This window comes from Hemibagrus wyckioides, linkage group LG10, assembly GCF_019097595.1.
Source record: "Hemibagrus wyckioides isolate EC202008001 linkage group LG10, SWU_Hwy_1.0, whole genome shotgun sequence".
Lineage (NCBI taxonomy): Eukaryota > Metazoa > Chordata > Actinopteri > Siluriformes > Bagridae > Hemibagrus > Hemibagrus wyckioides.
Genome location: NC_080719.1, coordinates 3,032,106 through 3,053,817, shown reverse-complemented (window position 1 = coordinate 3,053,817; position 21,712 = coordinate 3,032,106). Strand labels below are relative to the sequence as shown.

At 42.9% G+C, this 21,712-nt stretch overlaps 1 protein-coding gene across 2 annotated transcripts in view; it reads right to left on the bottom strand.

The window, feature by feature from the left end:
* The window catches only part of zfhx3b (zinc finger homeobox 3b), a 155,588-nt gene that overhangs the window by 69,685 nt on the left and 64,191 nt on the right, over positions 1 to 21,712 (bottom strand). For both annotated transcript variants that reach the window (XM_058400626.1, XM_058400627.1), the window contains exon 4: positions 151 to 382. In XM_058400626.1, coding sequence (XP_058256609.1) covers positions 151 to 382 — 232 coding nt within the window. The remainder of the gene's footprint in view (positions 1 to 150; positions 383 to 21,712) is intronic.

Sequence of the window (21,712 nt, the reverse complement as noted above, 5' to 3'; positions counted from 1 at the left end):
CAAGGTTCCACTGTATACAGATATTTTCAGATGTATTATGCCATAAAATTAGAGTTTACATGAAGAGTGACCCAAAGAAACGTCTTGATTTTTGTGTCCTACCATTAATACACGTGCATGTCTGTGTAAATAAACGTTATTCGTTCCTACCGATATCGGCGGAGGGACACTTGCGGATGGTGAAGATGGTGCTCAGGTCCTCCTCCTCCTCTGGCAGTCCTTTCTGCAGGCGTTGCAGTTTCCGCAGGCTCTCGCTGCGCTGGTGCTTCATGGATCGCACATGCTGGATGAGGTTGAGCTTGGCCTTGGTGGAGTAGTTACACAAGACGCAGTGGTAATAGCAGGCCTCGCCCTCCACCGCGCTCTCATGCTGCTGCAGGTGCTGCACAGAAACATTAAGGTGAGAGAGAAAAAATGTTAGCGCTGTGCATTCTCACCTTACCTTCTCTCCTTGTCTGCTTTGGGATGAACAAATCACTGACAAATCAGCTGCGTTGTTTAACACCAGAACCTTCAGCAATGTTTTCTCTGGACTCAGGAACTAATAAGACAACCAGAGCGATGAGGACACCCTGTCTGTGTCATCATACGCTTGGGATTCGATAGAGCAACGCGTATTAGACACCGACTCCCCCCTCAGAGGACAAGCGTGAAGACATTGTGAGAAAAAAGGAAGCATTGATCTCCTTCACTCAGGAGAAGACTCTCGTCTCTGAAAAGGAAACCTCCAAACATCTGCCTGTTTCACGCATGGGATGCTAAATATTGATCTCACTTACAGAGAGAGATACAAAACCACACTCCAGAAGCATCTAGAACATTCCTTGATGGGGAAAAGGTTGGAAAGGAGGAGGGGGATATATATATATGTGTGTGTGTGTGTGTGTGTGTGGATAACAGAATAAGAGATGACCAACAATCCACAAAGCCACAACAAGCCTGACCACATCACATACCCCGCAGTGACACAACACTTCCATCTGCCGCTCCCACACCCGATCATTGAGCACACCAGCCTCAATCAATGAGACGAAGCCGAAAGCGGATAACATGGCTTTACAACTACACGTGTCTGACCACGGCTCTCCTACTACCTCATCAGCATGCCGTTGCCTGAAAAGGTGCCTCGCTCATGCATACCATTACCCCTCGCTACGGGGTAACATAGCCACAATCAATGTCAATCTCACGTAATTCTTTCTTTTTCTCCTTAATCTTCATGGTCATCTTCTCTCTAGCCAGATTTCAGGTTTATAGACATGCGCTAATAATAAATAAATAAATAAACACAAAAATTCTCCACAGCTGGGGAATCCAGTCCAATAATATAATCCCCCCTCCCAAAAAAAAAAAAAATTTCTTGCTGTCCGTCATTAATGTTTCATCAAAATCTGCCGGCTGTATTATTAAAAATAAATTTTCCTTATGTGCAATGTGCTTTCCATTTCATTTTAAAAAAAACCAAAAACTGTGAGGTGGATCTGGAGGGTCTCTCCGAGCCCGGGTAAACAGAAACAGGCAAAAGAGCCGGATCAATGATCTTCGTTTTCTGGATTTATTTACCGCAGATTTGGGAAGCGCTGATTTATTGGTTAAGGTTTTTGGGTACTGATCGGTTGTAGGGTTGTGAGATCAAATCCCAGCCCTGCTCAGGGGCCGAATGAGCCGAATGAAAAGATGTAAATTGGTTTGATTTGTCATGAGCAGAATCCCGAACGCAGGTGAGCGCAAGCTTTCATTTTCGATGCTGTTGTCTTGGAAAACCAAGCTCTTAATCCCCCGAACCTAACAAAGGTCGAGCAAAACAAATTGATTCATTAAGATGAGGCTGAGCTCACCCTGCAGTGTAGAAATGAATACTTTTTTTTTCTGCAGCAAAATGCCAGAGAAGAAACATTAGATTTTGTAACCCAATTAATGACACGAGGTGTTGACAACAGAGAGAGCAGAGAAAAATATTAAAATATTATGTTCCCTAAAATGTGCTCACTCATCCTGTGGTAATATTTAATTTTCTGGTAATATCCTAATATTGCCATAAGGGTTTTTCTGGGCAATTGTATTCCATTGGCTCAGGTATCGTATGTCTCAATTGTACACCTAAGCTGTACATTAGGGCCACAGCTTCCAGGAATGGGCTTTGCTTTTTTCTGTGTGCCCCACAGCTTCATGTAATGGAGTTATTAGGTGATTGTAAAAGGCTTTGCCTTCTCTCTCTTTCTCTCTCTCTCTCGCTTTCTTCCTCTCCTTCCTTCATGTTTGAATGAAGAGTGGAAGAATGATGTCATTGAGTAGATGCTACTAGATGTTTGGGTTTTTTTCCCTCTTAGACCTGAACTACCCTAATCATGGGTACTAAGTACAAACCCCCAAAAAAGCCACAAAAAAATTAAATACAAATAAAAATAAATAAATAAATAAATAAATAAATAAATAAATAAAAGTGTTCATTAAGTTACTCCTCAATTTGTAAAAAATGAAACTCACTAATATAATAGGATCCGTATTGTATAACCGTTGATAAATTACGGCGGTTTTATATCCGGAAATTAAAATCAATTTAATAAATAAGCTCGACTCAATTATTTGTTTCATCAATTTAATTCCAAATAAATGTTCGAACCCATGCCATTTTATGTTAACGATCTGAAAGCAATCCAAAACAAATCCATGAATAAAGACTAACAAAGGCAAGGCATGTCGTTAGGACAAAAGTAATGGCACCCCATAAAAGGACAAGAAGTTAGAGTGCGTCTATTCTAAGCTGAATTACTGGAAGATTCGCCGTTTAATTGTCGCTTTGTCTCGGAGAACATTGCCTTATATGGAGTTGTGTGGGCGTCGCTAAGTGTGCATGGTGATTTATAGCTGATTTGCATTTATCAACTTGCGCGTGAGCTGAACCAGAAAATCAGCAACATTTATTTACTTTTTTTTTTTTTTTAGCTCAGTTTGGTCTGGAAAAACTTTTACAAACAACTTTAATAAGTTTAATAAGATGGAAAAATGAGGAATCACTGATTCTCACCCACATATAAGGCAAGAAGAAGTAAACAAAAATAAAAATGGAATACATTTGACACTGAGACAGAACTTCAAAGCTGGCTTCGAGGGCGTTGAAGAAAAGGCAATGAGTTTTATTGCTCCCACAAAAGGGCAGGATTTACAAAGGGGTTGAACCTGAGCTGGCCTGGCCCAGAAACAAGCCATATATCACAGCAATCCCCAGCCCCCTGCCTGCTGCAAAACACCACCACCACCCATTTCTGATCTGCAGTGAATTCTAGCCATGAGGAAGCCACTAGACATGAGCAGGAAGAGAGTGACAGGACAGGGAAGTGTGAAGAAGAACCGAATGTCTCATCATTACCTCCATTATCACAGAGATCAGTACGGTAGATTCACCATAGAGTTCCCATAAGACATCAGATGCCTTAATAGTGCTCATTATACACATCCCTAGAGTGAGGAGCTCTCTACTTTCCTTCAACATGCACACACACACACACACACACACACACACACACACAGAACCACGAACTTCACACTGCATTTCATCTAAAGCTATCCATGAGTGACCTCTGGAGATGTTATCTCCTTGTAATCTTCCATCCTACCCTAAACACACCGACACACACACACACCGACACACACACATCCCTAGGCCTGGAAGTGAAACACAATAATACATGAGAGAGATGGTCTCTGTGAGTGTGTGTGTGTGTGTCTGTTTCCTATGATCCTGAAATGAAACTCGGCGCTGATAAATCACCTCCAACTGGAGTGCAGGAATTTGGCAACTTAATGAAAAAGTCATGTTTGGAGAACAGAGATCATGGGCTAGTGGTGGTGCTGGTGGTGGAGAACAGGGTGCTGTTGAGGATCCTCCTCTTCATCAAGATCCGTTAGCAGACATGATTCCCCCCCACACCCCCCAAAAAAGACATAGAGTCAATGCAGAGGTGCCAAAACTTATGGACAAAACAAAAGCGCAAAGTCGCTGAAAGGGAAAGAAGCTAAAATAGGAACGATGCACTTGCTGCGGGGAGCGATTACTTTCGCTTCGCTTTTACTATTTGAACTTTGACCTTTCAGGTCACAAGCCTTAGACCTGTGAGTTCACAGAAACCGAGCGAGCAGGACTGTGGACTGTTTGGTCAGAAAAAAAGGAAAGGAGGACCTCCTTATTATCGACTAACATCACAATAAAATTTTATCTTTCTGTTTTATTAAAATAAGTAATAAAAATGATAAAAATGAACAGTTTCTTTCAGCAACATATGGTGCTAAAATTCTGTTTCAACAATTTCTTGTTAGCATCTGTGGAAAAGACAAACCTAACCCTGAACCCTTAGAAATTTCAAGAAGAAATTTCACAACTGAAACAATTTTTTAAATAAATCCTCACTTTAGCTAATTTACAAATAACAAGCTATCGATAACTGACAACTACAAGCAAAGCCTACATCCCATGTTAGCTTTGTTAGCATTTTATTTAACGTCGCATTAGTTATTAACAGTTTCACTTCACTGTTTTGTCTCTTTGATACTTATATCCTTCGGTTTCTACAAACGTTTGCTAGCAATTTATGATAGTTAATATATTTACATAGCAGTCCATATTTTCATCACCTAATTAAAAATTAGGCCAATTCTGAGATAAATGCATCTACAATGAAGTCGAACATGCTAGAAAAATCTGTGCAAAGCTTTACAGCTCCATATTACACGGGTTCTTCCTCCTTCAAAAGGCAACACACTTAGAAAGCAACACACACACACACACACACACACTACCGGCGGATGAATCAGGCTCCCGTGTTCATGTAGGTAAGCCGTGGGCGCCACCTCATCCACTTCACTGCAACTCAACCCCGGCTCCACGTGCATTATCCGCAGGTATCAGTTTCCACACCTACCTGCTGCTGTGCACCGATCTACATTAGCATCCACTTTAATGGGCTGTAAAAAATTTCACCTTTCACACCAAGCGGCGCTTCGGCTTCTGGAGAGCGCTTCGAGCTCAGAGCGGAGGCACGGCACGCTCACTGCGAAAATGTCCAGCCAAAGAAATCCCGCATGTGATGGGAACACCAGCCGCATTACGTGCGCATGCTTTCGGATGCTACGTCAATTTCCACTGGCGGTGCTGTTAATATAAAATTAATGCATGAAAACAGATGACTATCTAGTGGCCAAAGTGGCTAAATAGCTATCAATTTCTCCCAGAGCTGCCCAATTCCCACTGAGCTGGAGACAGAGAGTGTCTGGGATGTGTATTGCTTTGTAATTAGCCCAATGATTCTCTGCACTAAGTGGTGAAGCCGGGTACTTTCCACAAACACACACACACTCACACACAGACACACACTGTCCTATTCTATTCGATCCCATCCTATATATTTACTCTGGCGGGTGCTAGGCTGAATGATGAAGAGTTCGGAGCAAAACCAATGAAGCGTACCCATTAGCCAAACAACCTGCTAACAATTCGTAGAAACCAAGGCCATACTTCCTGTGATATCACAGTTCCTGTAGCCTTAATGGCCTTTAAAGATACTAACTGGTGTGACAGATTTTGATTTTAATGCATAACGTCAAGCAAAGGACCTTTTGTTAGGTCCTAGTGATGTCACGGCTGAAATGTTAGCCAATGAGGTCAGACAAAAAGATGTGAATAATAGGCAGTAATTCGAATAATTAGCAGCTCGCTAGTGTCATATCTCAGTGTATGGTATGAGAGAGAGAGAGAGAGAGAGAATGTTCACCACCTTCTCTTGTTGTCTCTCCAGCAGGAGCAGAAGCCGTGACCACAGTAGTTTGCGCTGGATGCCAAATGCTGTGGCTGGTTCAAATTAGCCGCTGCGAGCGGCGACATGCCCAGACGTAGTGCTGCGGCTGGGGGGAACGGCATGTACCCGCCCCCAAGCTACATACCTACCTCTTTCCCTGCCTCCCTTCCTTTCCATAAGCCCTCAATTTCCCCTGGCCATTCTTTGAGCCCAAGCCCTTCTCATCATGTGATCGAGTAACGCCGTCTCCCTGGTCACAGCAGGCCTTGTTTGCCCGTGCGTAAAAAAGTCGGCGTGAACTTTGTGGTTCATTCTAGTTCCTTGGAAGTTCTTTGTTACAGATTAAAGCATCAGATCGGGGTGGGGACAGATGAATATCCATAATCGCACGCATACGAAGCGGAATGAAAAAAGACCTAAAGAGACCGTGAAGACGGTCTTTCCTCCTCCCTTGTAGCAGGCCTTGTACCACCCTACCTCACTTTAGCACTAAATAAAACAATAATTATTGAATTCCTTTGGAATAAATAGGCTGCTAGAAAGTAAACAATAGGAACATAATTGCAGAGAGAAGGCAATCAATGCCAGCAGTCATTTGGCCCATGTTCATTATGTACGGGGTCGTTTGTGTATGTTTCTCTGGGTGTCGTGAGTAACAGGTTTTGCAGCGATGGGGAGGGCCTAGTGACAAGAAGTTAAATAATACCTTCTCACATACACCAGGGCAAAACAAGAGCCAGGTAATCCTTCCTCCGATAATGCCTCCACGCTCTCCAACAATAACTCCAGATCAGCTGATCAATGTGTCCACATATCAGTTGTAGATGCAGAGGATTTATAAGGGTGGGGGGTTGTAAAGGGAGGGGTAGTGTGTGTGTGTGGGGGGGTCTGCATGGGGTAACAATGCTGCACCCTGTAAATCTACCCTCACCACTCGTTCATCTGAATAAGCATGGGCACAATGGTAACACGAGGCACTAATTAAAGCCATGTCTTCTTTAATGAGCAGAACCTCTGCTTGCACCAGGTGACTTTGAAAGAAGACAGGAAATGATGTCAAGTACAGAAAAGAAGAGGAAAGAAAACAAATCGCTAGACGTTGCTCTGAGCAGCTAATTAACAACTTAGACTCATGGTGGTTTTATGAATGTAACCCCACAGCGCTGAATTCCCGCAGTTCAATAACTCTGCCTGCAGGAGGCGACAGCTGTGTCAAGACATAAGACGCCGCAGACGCAGCTGTTCCAACCGTCCGTAGACATCTGCAGCCATCCCGTGCCATCTGGAAGTTTAAGAGGGCAGTTCAGGACCTGCTTCCCCCTCCACTTCTCCTCCCTCCACTTCTGACTACAACCCTTCCATTTTGGATTGAGATGCTGGGGGTAATTAATGGGACAGCAAAGGAATGCAGCGTACACCTCATGGCAGGCAGACAGGAGACAGACACGATCAATCGAGTGTCGGTCGGATACCCGCAGAGTGTTTAATAGCGTTTTATATTTGTCTGAGTAAATGCCGGGCATTAAGGAGACGCCTTTCTGAAGCAGTCCCATCGCAGGAGCATCGCTGCTGCTGACAGATGTCTCGGCGGTTTAAAGAGAACACAGCGAACTAACTCATCATCATGTTAGCTGAGGTTTCGATTAAACAATGCGTCATGTTATGGCTGTGACAAGACGCGTATTATGAGGAAAGAACTAAAACACTCATGGAGATTTGATGCAAGTCATATAAAAGGCTTCAAGGCTAAGTTCGGGGCAATGTGAGAGTGTTTTGCTCTTGTCTCAGAAGCAAATGTTAACAAAATTTACAGTGTCTGATATTACTCATAGTTAATCACTTGCCAGTGTGGCAAGTGCAGCTTGGCATTGTGGGATGAAAGTGGGAGGGGGGATGGAGGGTGGGAATGCCACAAGGAAAGGGGGACGAGAGGGACTGAAGACAAACTGCACTTTGATGATGATTAATACAGCCAGGGAAAATTAAATTCAGCAAGGGAACATTACCAAAAATGTCATTAGTCTCTGACAACAAACATCCCACTCTCTAACTCGCTGCACTCCTCATGGGAGCTGCTTTTGTGACGAAACATATGACATCTGCTCCGGAGGACACAAACCTGCATGCCGAGTCAGCAAACTCCGAAGGATCTTAGCTGATAAATCCTAGGTTTTGTTTGTTTCCACCACACTCCTCATGCTTGCTAAGGATCTCACATAATAAAAAAAGAAAGAAGAGGTCTCTCAATATCAGCTACGTTGGGTGTGTATTATCCAGCTTTCACCTCTGGCGTTCCCCTGTTTGGCTGCGTAAATATTTCATTACCACATAATTGGTTGCTGCTTCAGGCTAGGCAATGAGGCGGGTGATCTAGCAATGTTTTGAGGATTCTGTTCCTCCTTGTTCTTCTTTTCTATATAAAATTCACAAAGCCTGAACTAAACTTGAAATGCGTCATGTATCCGATGAGGAAGCTTTCGACTTGCCAGGCCCGGCCCCCTCTCCTCCTCTCTTTTCCTTCTCTAACGAGAAACCAGGAGCATGATTCTGCGCCATCGTAAATATTTAAGCTGGGCTTAAACCAGCGCACCTTTTATTAGTTTCGCTGTGCCAACAGAAGGGCAACAGGGTCCTGGAGTGCACCGCTTGTTAACATGTAGATTAGTGAGGTGGTGGCGAGGTGGGGGCGGACGGGCTGCCAGGATAAAACGAGCGCATTTGCATGTTCGCATGTTAAACATGTCGGGCTTTTAGAACGAGAGAGAGAAAGAGAAAAAGAGAGAGAGTGCACATTTCAACTTCTAAAAATAAAGACACTCATATAGAACCATAACACAAAAGCATCAGCACCCTGAATATACCACGGTGCCGTGGAATTCGTGATCGGTCAGGTGTTGAAGGTGTTGATTAATTTTCTTAGCAGTACAGCGCTTAATTTCAGCAATGTGTGCTATAATTCAAATCACAGGTTTATATTCATTCACTCACTGGTAACTCATGTTACCCTTTCTGTAGAAACAACTTCAGAATTTTATTTAAATTCAATTTATCTGTATTGCGCTTTTAACAATGTCTCAATGCAGCTTTACAGAAATATAGAAACATGGAAAGAATTATACATTTTAAAAGTTAAGATACTATTTATTCTGAAAATGTATCCTTAATGAGAAGCCTGAGGCGACGGTGGTGAGGAAAAACTCCCTGAGATGATAAGAGGAAGAAACCTTGAGAGGGTCCAAAAGGCTAAGAAGGGAAACTCATCCTCATTTGAGTGACACCGGACAGTAAATACTGTAAATGTAAGTAATGTCCTTTCTTTATAGTCAGTTTACAGTCACGAAGAATTGTGCAACCAAGAGCTTCTGAGGAACTAATGTCTTCAGTATAAGAACAAGTTTCTGCGTCTTTTTAACGTGGAAAGAGACTAAATACAGAGGCAAATGAAATGATAATTCATTCATCCACAATGATAATTCTAACAGGATAATATGTACAATGTTTTCAATTATTTAATAAAGAAACACACGCCATGTTTTATTTCTTAGAAATACAGTGTGAAACCACGGCATACGAATTTCATTCGTTCTGGAGTCGAGTAAGGTGAAAATTTGTGCTGCGATATGGATTTTCCCATAAGAAACAATATAAATGCTATTAATATTCCAACCGCCCAAAATTATGACCAATACGACCAGTACGAAGCGTATGTAAACTTTATGGCTGCTTACAAAGAACTGACCCAAGCCAAGCATTCCATGCCAAAGCTCCTCACAGGAAGTTGTGCCACCAAGCTTGGGCTAAAAATAGAACAGACCACCCACGCCAACAATCTGTCAACAAAAAAACGCCTGAAAAATCACCTAGCTTTTGAACACATGCCGAAGGCAACACTGGTATCCTGGGTTGACTCTTTTGAAACAGCTTTCTCTGACTGAAAAAAAATTGTAAAATTTGTAAACTTCATTCAGTTGGCTTTCCACCTTATGCATATATATAACGGCTCCCAGACGTACGCGCAACTTAGCCGGCGTTCAGTCCGGTTTGGTATGCTGAAAATGCTCCGTATGCCGATGCAAAATTTCAATTCTTAACACAAAAATACGTAAGGAAAGGCATTAGTTTGCTGAGGTTCCTCTGTGTTATACAAAGGAAAAATGAAGAGCCTAAAATACAAGAAGCCAAGATTTATATTTTTGAAGGAAGAGTGTATTCTGTATTCAAAAAACAGGAAAAACTTGCCCTGAAGGCTCACCTGTTTTGCCCTTCAGCAAGACTTGAATTTGAAATAGGTTTTTTTTTCAACCTCTGCTCTCTATCCTATGCCCCAGTGGAGCTTGTGCACTTGTGTTGAAAAGTGGATCTCTCTGGGCAAAGCTCACCCCACCGTCACCTCCACTCTCCCTCACCTCGCGGCCCGTACAGGACCCGCAAACACACGGTGCTTTATAGTCATTCGGCACCGCCTGCTCATTAGTCGGTTAAAAAAACAGTACTTTGCTTTCCATAAAAAAAGAAACAAAGTGCTCATTGATCAGCCGGATCGATGGTGGATCAATAACCTAAACCCTCATCATTCCAAGTGCGGCATAATTACAGCTGAGATATGGTCGTCATCACAAAAATCAAACACGGCACAGGCTAATTGGAGGCAGATCCATTACTTTAGTCACGGCGTGCACGAAAAAAAAAAAAAAGCTTTCCAGGCCCCTTTTGAAAGAACGAACTCTGCTAGCCGAGCACAAGAGCTTCCTAAAATAACTGGCTCACACCATTAGTTGCCGTGTCATCGTGGAGGTCGTGGTGCTGGGGCCCATTTCAGGACATTTAATACTGGGCAACATCAAGATTGGCCTGAACAGCAAAGCTTTGTCTCTTTTCATGTAAATTGCCCATGCTGTGTATTAGATTTTTATCATAATTTTATAATATTCATTTATTAAAACAGAATGGTACAGTGATAGAATCCATGGACTAGCCCAAACTGCCCTCAAAACCTTTCATACTCAGCCATAGTCACTGTCTTGGTATGTATTTGAAGGAAAAATAGCATATTTCACATTTCCTTGTAGATTTTTGGGCTTACACAGTTACACCATTCGTTGTGAGAATTCTTGCTTCAGGAGAGAGGTGTTGATGCTTGGGCTGAAATAAGAGGTAACTTGCAGGATGGACAAACTATAAACTATAAATATAATTCATTAATAAATAAATAATAAATAAAATCTTTTGCAAAATGCTCTGGTATAAAAGGTATGTAAGAGCATCACATCGCATTGTTGTGGGCTATTCTACTATAAAGATTGTTTTATTCCTTATTCCAGTATACACGGCCAATTAATGTTTGAACAGGTTAAAACATCTTAACCTTTTTTCTTAGAATTCTAATGCAATTTGACAAGCCTTGAAAATACACAAAGGAGAAAGTGTAAGAACGAGTAGATGTGCCAAAGAGGACATAATTGGGCCACTGTGTGCTTCTAGTGGTCCTCATTTGGCTTTGGTTCTGTAAAAGGCTAAAGGTTTGGCACCGAATCCACAGGATGAGTATATACGGTTTTTACCCAGCCCTTACTTTCCTCTTTCTCCCTCTCCCTCTCTCTCTCTCTCTCTCTCTCGCCCCTTCATTCTCCAAGTGCCGGGGGCGCATGCTTGTAAAAGTAACCACAGCTCTTTGAGAGCTGGATGTATTTACAAACGGAGGTATGTCGGAATCAAAGGAATTACCACATGACATAACACATTAGCCAGACAGCAGATAGAGAATTTATGGAGTAGATCTGGCAAGGGTGTGGCACCCGGGAACTACCGAGTACTATTGTCCAATCACGCACAGCCACAAGCAGGTAAAATCTCACTCACCTGAGATGAAACTAAAGAGAGGAATCTAGTGATGTCACCTCTAACACTCTCTTGGCACTCTGTCAAGTCCCCTACCCCCACTTCCTGTTGTCTGCACTTGTTCAGTCTCTGCTTGTTCCATATCTTTTCAGCAAATCAAAAGCCTGATCATGATCTCGCTGCCAAAGCTGCACCTTCTCTAAAGTACTCTTAAATGTTCTGCCTCATCCTGGTTTAAAGATCTAAAGCCAAAGCTCTCTCCTTTTTCATTCGACTCATCTCTTCCTCACTTCTGCCTCAACCCATTCCCTTTAGCTTCCACAGTTTTTATTTCACCCTCATCAGCAGGGGACTAAAAATAAATGATAAATGGAACATGATATTTTAAAGCCTTATCTCTTATCTGTTCTTACAAGGGAATAATAGGGTAGTTAATCCTGCAGATCTCCCTCAAATTGATTAATCAGCACATGCAGACAATCAAATAAATGATTAATACTCTCCAGACCTGTGGTCGGACAGTTACCCCGAAAGCATCAGTAATAATTCAGTAACCCCTTGCCAGACCAAAGCTGTGGCTGCTTTGCTCCACGTCAGATCTCTGATGGGGAGGGTGGAGCTGGTGGCGTTGGGCTTTGAAGAAGGTGCATAACAAGCTGCTCTGCTCTCCTCTACCTGCCGAGAGCTGCTCACCTGCTGACCTGACCAGACAGAAATCCTCTCACCTTGATGCTTATGGCCAGAGGCAAATTACAAAAATTCGCTTAGATTCGGGAGTACTTGGAAAGTGTAGGTTTGGTTTCTGATGTCACTTCGTACACCTCAGAAATGGTTCTTTCATCAAATAACTAATTTGTCACTAAAGGTTCATTCATCTTTGCTGGATCTGGAGCCTATCCTAGGAGTGCTGGATATGAGGTGGGAATAGCCCCTGGATGGGCCACCAGGTTCATTTGGAACCTGGTACAATTTAGAGAGTTTTTTTTGGAAGGAAGGAAGAAAATAGACAGCAGAGAAGAAACTCTGTATTTGAGACCCTGTAGCTGTGAGGCATTGACACCACACACGTCCACCTTGACGCTAGACATATTGAATGCAACACATTAATGAACACAAGCACTATAGACAAATAAACAATGTAATCCTCCAAGTACATAAAGTGAGGAACTCAAAGTTCCATCACGCTCATCAATAGCGATGTATCCCGTGATTATTCAGCTTTTTGTAGGACAAAAGCAAGCGGCTATCTCTAGCAGAATGGCTCTGTTTATTTCCTCTTCCCTATAGTGCCGGGTTTCCGATGTGGATCAGCAATTTCTGTGGATCCACCGCATCTGCCAGCTCGGTCTCATGTGCTTAGACTAGACCAGAGACGGTTGACAGAAACTCAAACACTTGTTTCCCTAATGCAGGAAGTACAAAGCGTTGGTGTGATGGAAAAAAAAAGGAGCAGTGAGTGACTTCATTTCCTGAGACCACCATTCCTAGCCTGGCTTTTGTGCAGCTGTCTGATATCTTCCTGGCTGCGACTTGCTGGCTCCTGATCCTCCATATCACAGCCATACATAACATCACAATTCTCTCTCCCATCTGCATTCTGCCAGTCACCTCAGAGAGTCCGAAAGCACTTACATAACTGTACATAAGTGCTCCGTGTTTAAGCTATCAGAGTTGTTCCTCTGTGGCCTAAGAGACTCACCGCCACAGCTGAAGCACTCTGCCAATATGGCTTGTAATATATGGCTTGGTCTTTAATAGGCATAAGCACAACGTGTAGGGAAATGCGGCGAGAAGATCTTCTATAACCAATATAGTTCACTTTGATCTCGGCTTAGGTTGGAGTTGTTTATAAATCAGCCACACAAATATTTACGAGTTGGACAAGAGATATTGGAGGAGGGATGACTGCCTGGTCTGGATTGTATCTTTGACTGTCTTTTCCTCTCCCTCTCTCCCTCTATGGCTCTCTTCACTCCTCCCTATCTCCCCCCAACCAGTCAATGAGGCCACCATGGCATTGGGGCTTGGGAGTAAAAGGCCACAGGCCACATTTATCACGGCATCTCTGGCTGCCTTTTTTTATGTGGTCATGGGGAGCGGGCTTCAATGTATACCTCATACCAGAATAATGAATATAGTCACAACCAAAAACACATCAAAACCCTTACCACCTGACAGGTGTGCTAACCGCAGCAAATTACACAACCTGCTATATCTCAAAACGCATTCCAGTTTTGTGTACTGTCATAAGTACTGGACTAAGGTAAATCAATAAATTAATAAGAGGCCAGCGTTCAATATGCATCGCCTTCTGCTATCTCTCTGCCCACCTAGCTATTCCCGCCTGAAGCATGCACAATGGGTTGGCCAGCCTCAGGCAGATCTATCGTCTTTAATTGCTCCCCCCAGCCCTGACCTCCGTGCCTGATCTTGTTCTGATATACAGCATCTCTATTAAGCTGGGAAGTAGGTATATATTCTTTTAATGACCCTCCATCCTAACGATGCAGTTGAAAATGGGGGACGCACAAGAAAAAAAATCAATTGCGATCTTTTTCTTTTGTCCTTCACAGAGACTATTAGTTTTTGCCCTTTTTATCTAATGTGGAGACCCCCTCAAAAAAAAACCCTCAAAACTTTGTCCAAGTGGTATGTACATGGGTTGAAGTGCACTTGTTTTATTTTTTAAAGTTTATTTAAAATGTTTTGAAGAGAGAGAAAGAAAGACGTTTCAGTACAATAAATTCCAAAAATGGATTTAAGGATTTAAGATAAATCATGGTGTCTCCATGATGACCAACTGTATTAACAACCCTAGTTTAAAAAATCGGCCTAATCTCAGAATCACCCTCTCTTACTGACATCATCAGGCAAATCCTAATAAAGGAGTATGTAAGGAAGTTAACATGCATAAGGGAGTAAAGAGGAGGAATGTGTGTGTGTGTGGGGGGGGGGGGGGGGTCTGATGGTAGTGGTGCTCTGGCTTGTCGATCGATGCAGTGATTGGCAGTTAATGGCTTTTCCTGTTCTGCCTTCGTAACCCCACTCTGATGGCTGTTGCCTCTGATAGGAGATGGCAGATGGCATTTGACTTTCGTACATAAAGCCCTGACTTTGTGGAGATGGCTTCATCGTGTTTAATGATTTAAAAGTTAAGTTGAATATTGGGAATTCTCTGCTGCAAGTAGGCCAAGGAGGATTTTTCGAGCTTCGAAAGCACTTGACACACTTCCAAGAACTGACAGCCAGTCCCTCTCGATAGAAACCACAACTTTATCAGATAAGTGGCAAGTTGAAAGGCTAATCAGGTGGATTTTAAACAGCCTGCATCATGTTTGTCATGCTTGGGACCAAAATGAACTTAAAGCTGTGCACCTCACTAAATATTAAATAAAGTTTCCTTGAAATAGTTGGAAATAAACGCATAAGAAGTCTTTTATATTACTCGGATTCTAAAAACAAACGTACTCCCTTCATGTTTATTAACCCATAAACTTAAATATTTACATCACAATACTCTAAATGTCCAACGCTTACAGTGGTAGAGAAATAAAAAATAAAGCGGTAAATCGAAATAACAAGAGGAAAAGCCTGTATTTCATAGTTACAGAAAGAGCGGCCAGTCTTTAGCAATCCGGTCATTATATTACGAACTGGGAAACAAGATCTCTGTTGAAAGAGAGAGGGGAAATATTCTCCTGCAGCGTGAGATGCTGAAGAGACCAAAGCTGGCCTCATAACTCATCAGCGATGCTGTTGTGTGGAAGCAAGGGCCAGGACACTGGAGATCCGTTCAGAAATAGGACAGAACAAAAGCCTGGTTCTGCATGTACTGTGTGGATAGAGATCTGGAACCAGTGGGACCCGATGGAGCTGAATTAATACACTTCGTTAGAGAGAGAGAGAGAGAGAGAGAGAGACCTTCCCCTTGCAACATCAACAAAAATTTAATAAAGCCTGCTTCATATAACTCATTAATAAGGTCCTCCCCTCCCCTCTTTCAGCGCTTAATTTAATATTACAATAATTTGAATAATCATTTGCATACCAGATCTAGGGTTAGCAATCTACTCCAATGTCAAAATATATATATATATATATATATATATATATATATATATATATATATATATATATATATATATATATATAATGTCTCCCTAAAATTTCTCCCTTATTGGTACAGTAGCCCAGACCTTCTGGTTCAAATTAGCAGAACAAAACCACTCCAACCTAACAAATATAAATTAAGGAAATTCCTAAGCAGTGACAGAGATTACCCCGTTCATGTGAAGAATCCAAAGCTGCTGAAATCAAATTTAAGACCTGGTGTTGGCCAAATGTGGTGATGCTGCTGAGGAGAAGGTGGAGGAGTGCTGAGCGCTGCACTAGTTGCTGGACTTTCCCCACTGTCTCTCCGGTCGCATCTCTGCAGCCAGTGTGCCAAGTTCATAAATCAACGTGACCATTTGAAAAAATACTTCATAAAACACCAACGTGTAAAACCGCTTAAAAAACAGAAGAAGAAAGAAAACGCTTTTCCATTTATTTCAGCAGCTGCGACCAATAAAAAAAAAAGGCACCTCCAAGAGGTTGACCTCAGAGTTCACCACATCAGCAGGAGGGGCTACATGGGGGGATCAGAGCACCAGCAAGCCTATGACACCGTGTGTGTGTGTGTGTGTATGTGTGTTTTCCTCCTTCGCACTTCTGTATGGAGAGCCTCAGCCAGAGAATGTGTGGGCTATAAAGTCGCAGTAAATATTTGCCCTTGAAAAACAGCTCCGCTTGTCCCTCAACCTCTCTCCGGCTCTTTCATTCTCTCTCTCGGCACCTTAGGAAGCGTAAAGGCAAACGCAGGTGGACGGGGAGAAGAGTACAAATGTAGAGATGGCACGTGGAGCCATAAAAATGGCACGAAAATGCTAGAAAGTTCCTTCGGTTCCTATAAGATCCCTCAAATAAACATTTTGGGGCACTTTCTATCGACATTTCTCTCTGTCCCCCACCTCTTTTCTCTGTTTTATCTTTTTTATATAAGGATTAAAAGCGCCTGATGAGAAAACAAGGTGCGAAATTATTTTTTCAAAGGAGGCCCCAATAAAAACCATATGACACCCCAGGCTGAACTGCTTAATTACAAAGGGATGAAAATCTGCACTCTACATCTGGCGAGATCATTGCCCCCATAATGCTGATAGATTTACAGCTCCCAGTCCTAACCCTGGACTCCGGCGCACAGCAATTAGGCTGTACATAAGACGCTTCACTGGGCGTCCGTCTCAGCAGGGGAGGCTGGGTTTGACTTTTTCAGCTCTGTGGTGCTCAGCAAAAGACATTCAGGAAACCCCCTGATCGTAGTGTGAGATCCATCTAGAACATCGGTCTCAAGCTCACATTCTACCCAGGCCAGATTTTCTTTGAGCTTTTTAAATGAAGGGCTATTCATTTTTTGAACATATTATCTATTCTAGCAATTAACAACAGGGTTTGATCCTGAGCTCAGGTTACTCTCTATGCGTTTCACATCTTCTCCTGGTATCTGCATGAGCTTCCTCTGAGTTCTTTCACTAGATCGTATGAATGAATGAGTAAGTGAATTAATGAACAAATGAACAAACAAACAAAGGGTTAACATACTATTTGCACTATTGTATACACTATTAGGCCAAGTAGATACCTGATTTTTGAAATACAGTGGAACCTTGGCATACAAATTTTCACCATAAGAAGTGAAATTTTGCAAGAAATTTGCATCGGCATATGAAGCATTTTCAGCAAACGAACGAACCAAACTGAATCCAATGCCGGCTAAGTTGCGTGTACGTCGGGGAGCCGTTCAAAACTTGTTAGCGTCAGTGGAAAGCCAAGCAAAGCTAACCAAAGCAAGTTCGTGAATTTTATGATTTTTTTGGTGTTTGGAAAGAGTCAATCCACGATAACAACGTTGCCTTTGGCATGCGTTCAAAAGCTAGGTGATTTTTTGTTTTTTTTGTTTGAGATTGCAACAGATTGCTGGCAACAGATTGCTGGCAACAGATTGCTGGCGTGTGTGATCTGTTCTATTTTTAGCCCAAGCTTGGTGGCATGACTTCCTGTGAGGAGCCTTGACATGGAATGCTTGGCTTGGGTCAGTTCTTTGTAAGCAGCCATACAGTTTACATACACTTCGTATTGGCCATATTTTTGTGCGGCTAGAACAGATTATTTCTTATGGGAAAAATACAAGTCTTCACCTTAAGAACCAATTAAACCCGTATGCCGAGGTTCCACTGTACCTTATAAAATAAATATATCTATTTTCCGAATACTGCATCTGAAGATATATAACGTTAAGAAAGACCTTTAAAAATAACTCATACGGGCTTATCTCTGCTAAGAACGCACATGTCTCTCCCATCTCTCTTGTCTTCACACTCCATCAATTTTTCTTTTCTGAACATTTTGTAGATCTCTACATTGGGTGATACATTTTGGGATTTCGAATCAATCATTGAATCACACTAAAGGCCAACACCCGGCGTGTTTCTGAATCTATTTTTACATCAAAGTCAGCAGATAGGAGTTGATTTTAACCGACGTTTCAGCACTGTGAGATGCAAGCCTACGCATGCTGTACACCATGGCACATAGAGAAAGCGGTCAGTAGCTATGCTATGGGTCTGGAATTCTGGATTGTGTGGGTATAATGCAACTAATGCAAGTCTGAAACCTGTGGTCTAGAAAGACGACCCCAATGTCAACGCGGCACTCGAGTCAGGACCCTCTTTGTCTTCAGTTTGACTGTTTTTCATGAACGCAGAAAGCAGATCAGCAAAGTTGCTGCTGCTTTTAGTTTATTTTACAGGTCCAGAAAAATGTGAATGGGCAATGCATTCAGCTCCTGAAACCAATCCTTTTGTGATGAACTCATGAAAACAAGTCTCTGGGTCAAAAGGGGAAACAGTGAGTGGGGTCCACAGCCTCATTTTCTGGCCTGGATTTATCCGTCCCTGGACTCTTCTGAGCTTTCAAACAGCACACACACACTCTTCCCTTCACTGAGAACCATGAGCAGAACAGCGCTGAGGCCCAGGACACTCAAAAAACGTTAATCTGCCTGCAAGGGTGCTGATGTATTGATGCCAATATGCTAGTAAGTCGGCCTTCCCTGGCTCTCTGTCTCCCTCTCTTTCCGTCTCTACAAAAGGACATTATTTACCAACTGGTGACTCTGTTTCCACGGTGACCAGCTCTCAGCCAATAGGGCAATAACCCAGGACTTCCGTTCTACCACTCAGTCAAGTTATAATTTGCCTTAAAAATTTGACTGACAAATATGAGCAAAGGCAACATTAAATCATAGCGCAGACCTGATTAAACATGGCACTTATCGGGAATTTGTTGAACACGGAGCAAGTATGCAATTATACGAATTAAAAGAAATATGCATTATTAGGAGCAGGGAATAATTTGTCACTCATCAGTCGGGGCTGATTCGTCCCTGTTAAGTTAAAAGAGACAAGCATCTGGTCAGAACGACAAGGTGAAACGAGGTAACTGACAAAAACAACATTGTTTGTTTGCTCTATTTTCACTAAGGCCAGTTCCTCTGTTTATCTTTTATAAGGTGTTTGATGAAACGCAGCTCTACCATCCAGTGAATAAATTAGCCGACGTGTAAACAACTCTGTAGCAAGCCATGAGGAAAACACGTTGAGAGATAGATGGAGGAGGAAAGGAAGGGAAAAGGAAGCAGGAAAGAAAGAGTCGGAGAGAGAGAGAGAGAGAGAGAGAGAGAGAGAGAGAGGAAAAAAGGCTGAGGGAACATTTGGCAGTGGAGAATGTTTAGTTTTTCAGGCTTGCTGGATTAAAGATATTTAACCTTAAGTAGAGCATAGCGCTGGACCACCCAGCCACGCTGCTCCGTTTTGTGGTGTGTGACGGGTAGCTGTCTTGTTTATTAATTTTCTAGGACGAGAGGAGGAGAAATGGGTGAGACACTTTCATTCAGACACTCAGTAAAAATACACATATTTACGTCAGTTCAACTTTCTAACCCTACACACACACACACAATATTTTTTCAGTGTGATGATTATGCAGCTGATAACTGGAATCTAGGGCTAAATTCTGCCTGAAAAAATGGCAGGTAGAAAGAAATCAAAACACAATTTAGCTATTAATGCGACGCACAATAACGCAGTCTGTCTATAACAGGTCAGCCTCTTTATCTCTACCTACCCCCTTTTCAAATCTGCTCCCTCTTTGTGCTTACTTTCACAATCCTAACAAACAGATGGCTTAACAGGAGAACTCGAGTGTGCCTGGTCGGCTGCTGGTCCACACACACACAGACACACAGAAGGACAGATGTACTGCTAACCATCAGCAGGGCCGAAGCAGCTGAGCAGCCACGGGTCGCCGGCTGGCCTTTTCCAACGTGGGAGCTGCAAAGAGTTGTGAAATTGCACCAGACTGCCAGAGATATGCAACCTTGACCCCTCCCTTTCTGCTACGGACCAACACCAAGCTTATCCACTCCCACTCAATCTGTGACTGGAAGCCTTGCTGGCCAATCCTCGGGCCTGGTTTATGGAGAAAGCCATTCTCTGTTTGGCTTATTGTAAAGCTCAGTGCCCTCCAGGCAGAAAGGAGCAGATGAGGTTCAGAGGTGATGTGGAAGGTCACAGGTCACGCTAGTGGAGGTCTTGTCATGAACTTAAACACCAACTGAGCAAGCCTACATACCATCCATGCATATATTTCGTGAGAGGAAAATAGTTTTATACATATATATATATATATATATATATATATATATATATATATATATATATATATATATATATGTTTTATATTATCATGTCAAGGGGAAAAAAAGCATCTGTGCTGTACAAGGTGGTAGGACTACTATGTCTTTAACAGTGATGGGGGAAGGAGGGGGGGTTTGAGCAGGATGTCTGAGTGGTGGCGGTGTGGACACAGTGCAAGTGCTTTATTAGCGCTGTACTACCAGTAAATCAGAGCTCGGCTCTTCCTGGAAGAGGAGCAACCTTTTTTGCCCACTGAGCACTATTACTGAACAATCACAGGCTAGCCATGATAATTAGGAGAGTATCTCCGTCTAAACGTCTCTCTGCCTCATTCTATCGCTCTCAGACCTGACGCCTGCCCTCCTACACCCCCCCTCTCCATCCCGACCCTTTCACCCCCCCCCCCCCCAACCCCACCCCGCCCTCTCTCCATCTCCACTTCTGACTGATGTCTGGAGGGCTAGCTTGTATAGTTGGGGTGTGTCTCTTTCATTCTCTCTTTTTCTCCTCACCCTCCTTTCTCCACAGATAGCACTACAGAAATGCACCACTTCAGTTCTATTCGATGATAAAAATAATAGGCAACATATCTGGAGTCTGACTAATGGGAGGGTTGAGCTGTTACCGAGAGCCACGTTAATGTGTTTCCTTGTGGCGGCCATGGTTAATCCCTTCCCTTGCATCACTGTCTGTTTTGTTTTACTGTGTTTTTCCTCTGTTCTCTGCCGAGCGTGGACGTTTTTCCCTCCACACCGCTGAGCTGCTCCAGTTGGATTTCACTGGAGGGGAAAATAAGAAGAAGGAAGCCTGTCCAAAAAAACGCCGACACCCCGTGGCTGGATTTGGTGGGCCGGACCGTATTAGCAGAGCCGATGTATGACAGAATGTGATCTATTTGCACAAGCTTGGACCAGCGGTAGTGTCTGAATGTGTGCTTGTGTGCACATGTGAGTTTGTGTAGATCCTTGTGCATTTAATAGAGCGAGACCAGGAAAAAAAAAGAAACTAGGGAGGGGAGGTAGTGTACAAGGGGTTTCTTGGGTAAAGATTCCCTATGTGATAGTGACGGCACTTTCTTCCTCTCTTTCCACGGCCAAGAGGCATCTGGAGTGGATTTTGTGCGAGCAGACACCGAGGAACATGATTACATTCAGTTAACTGCGGCCTAAACTGATTATGCATGTGCCAAGCTAATGGACTACATTTGCAAGAGGAAAAATAACATCCAATCAATCTCAATTACTGCAGATAGCAGTGGCCCCCGAGACGAGGAAGGTAGCCAGCTAA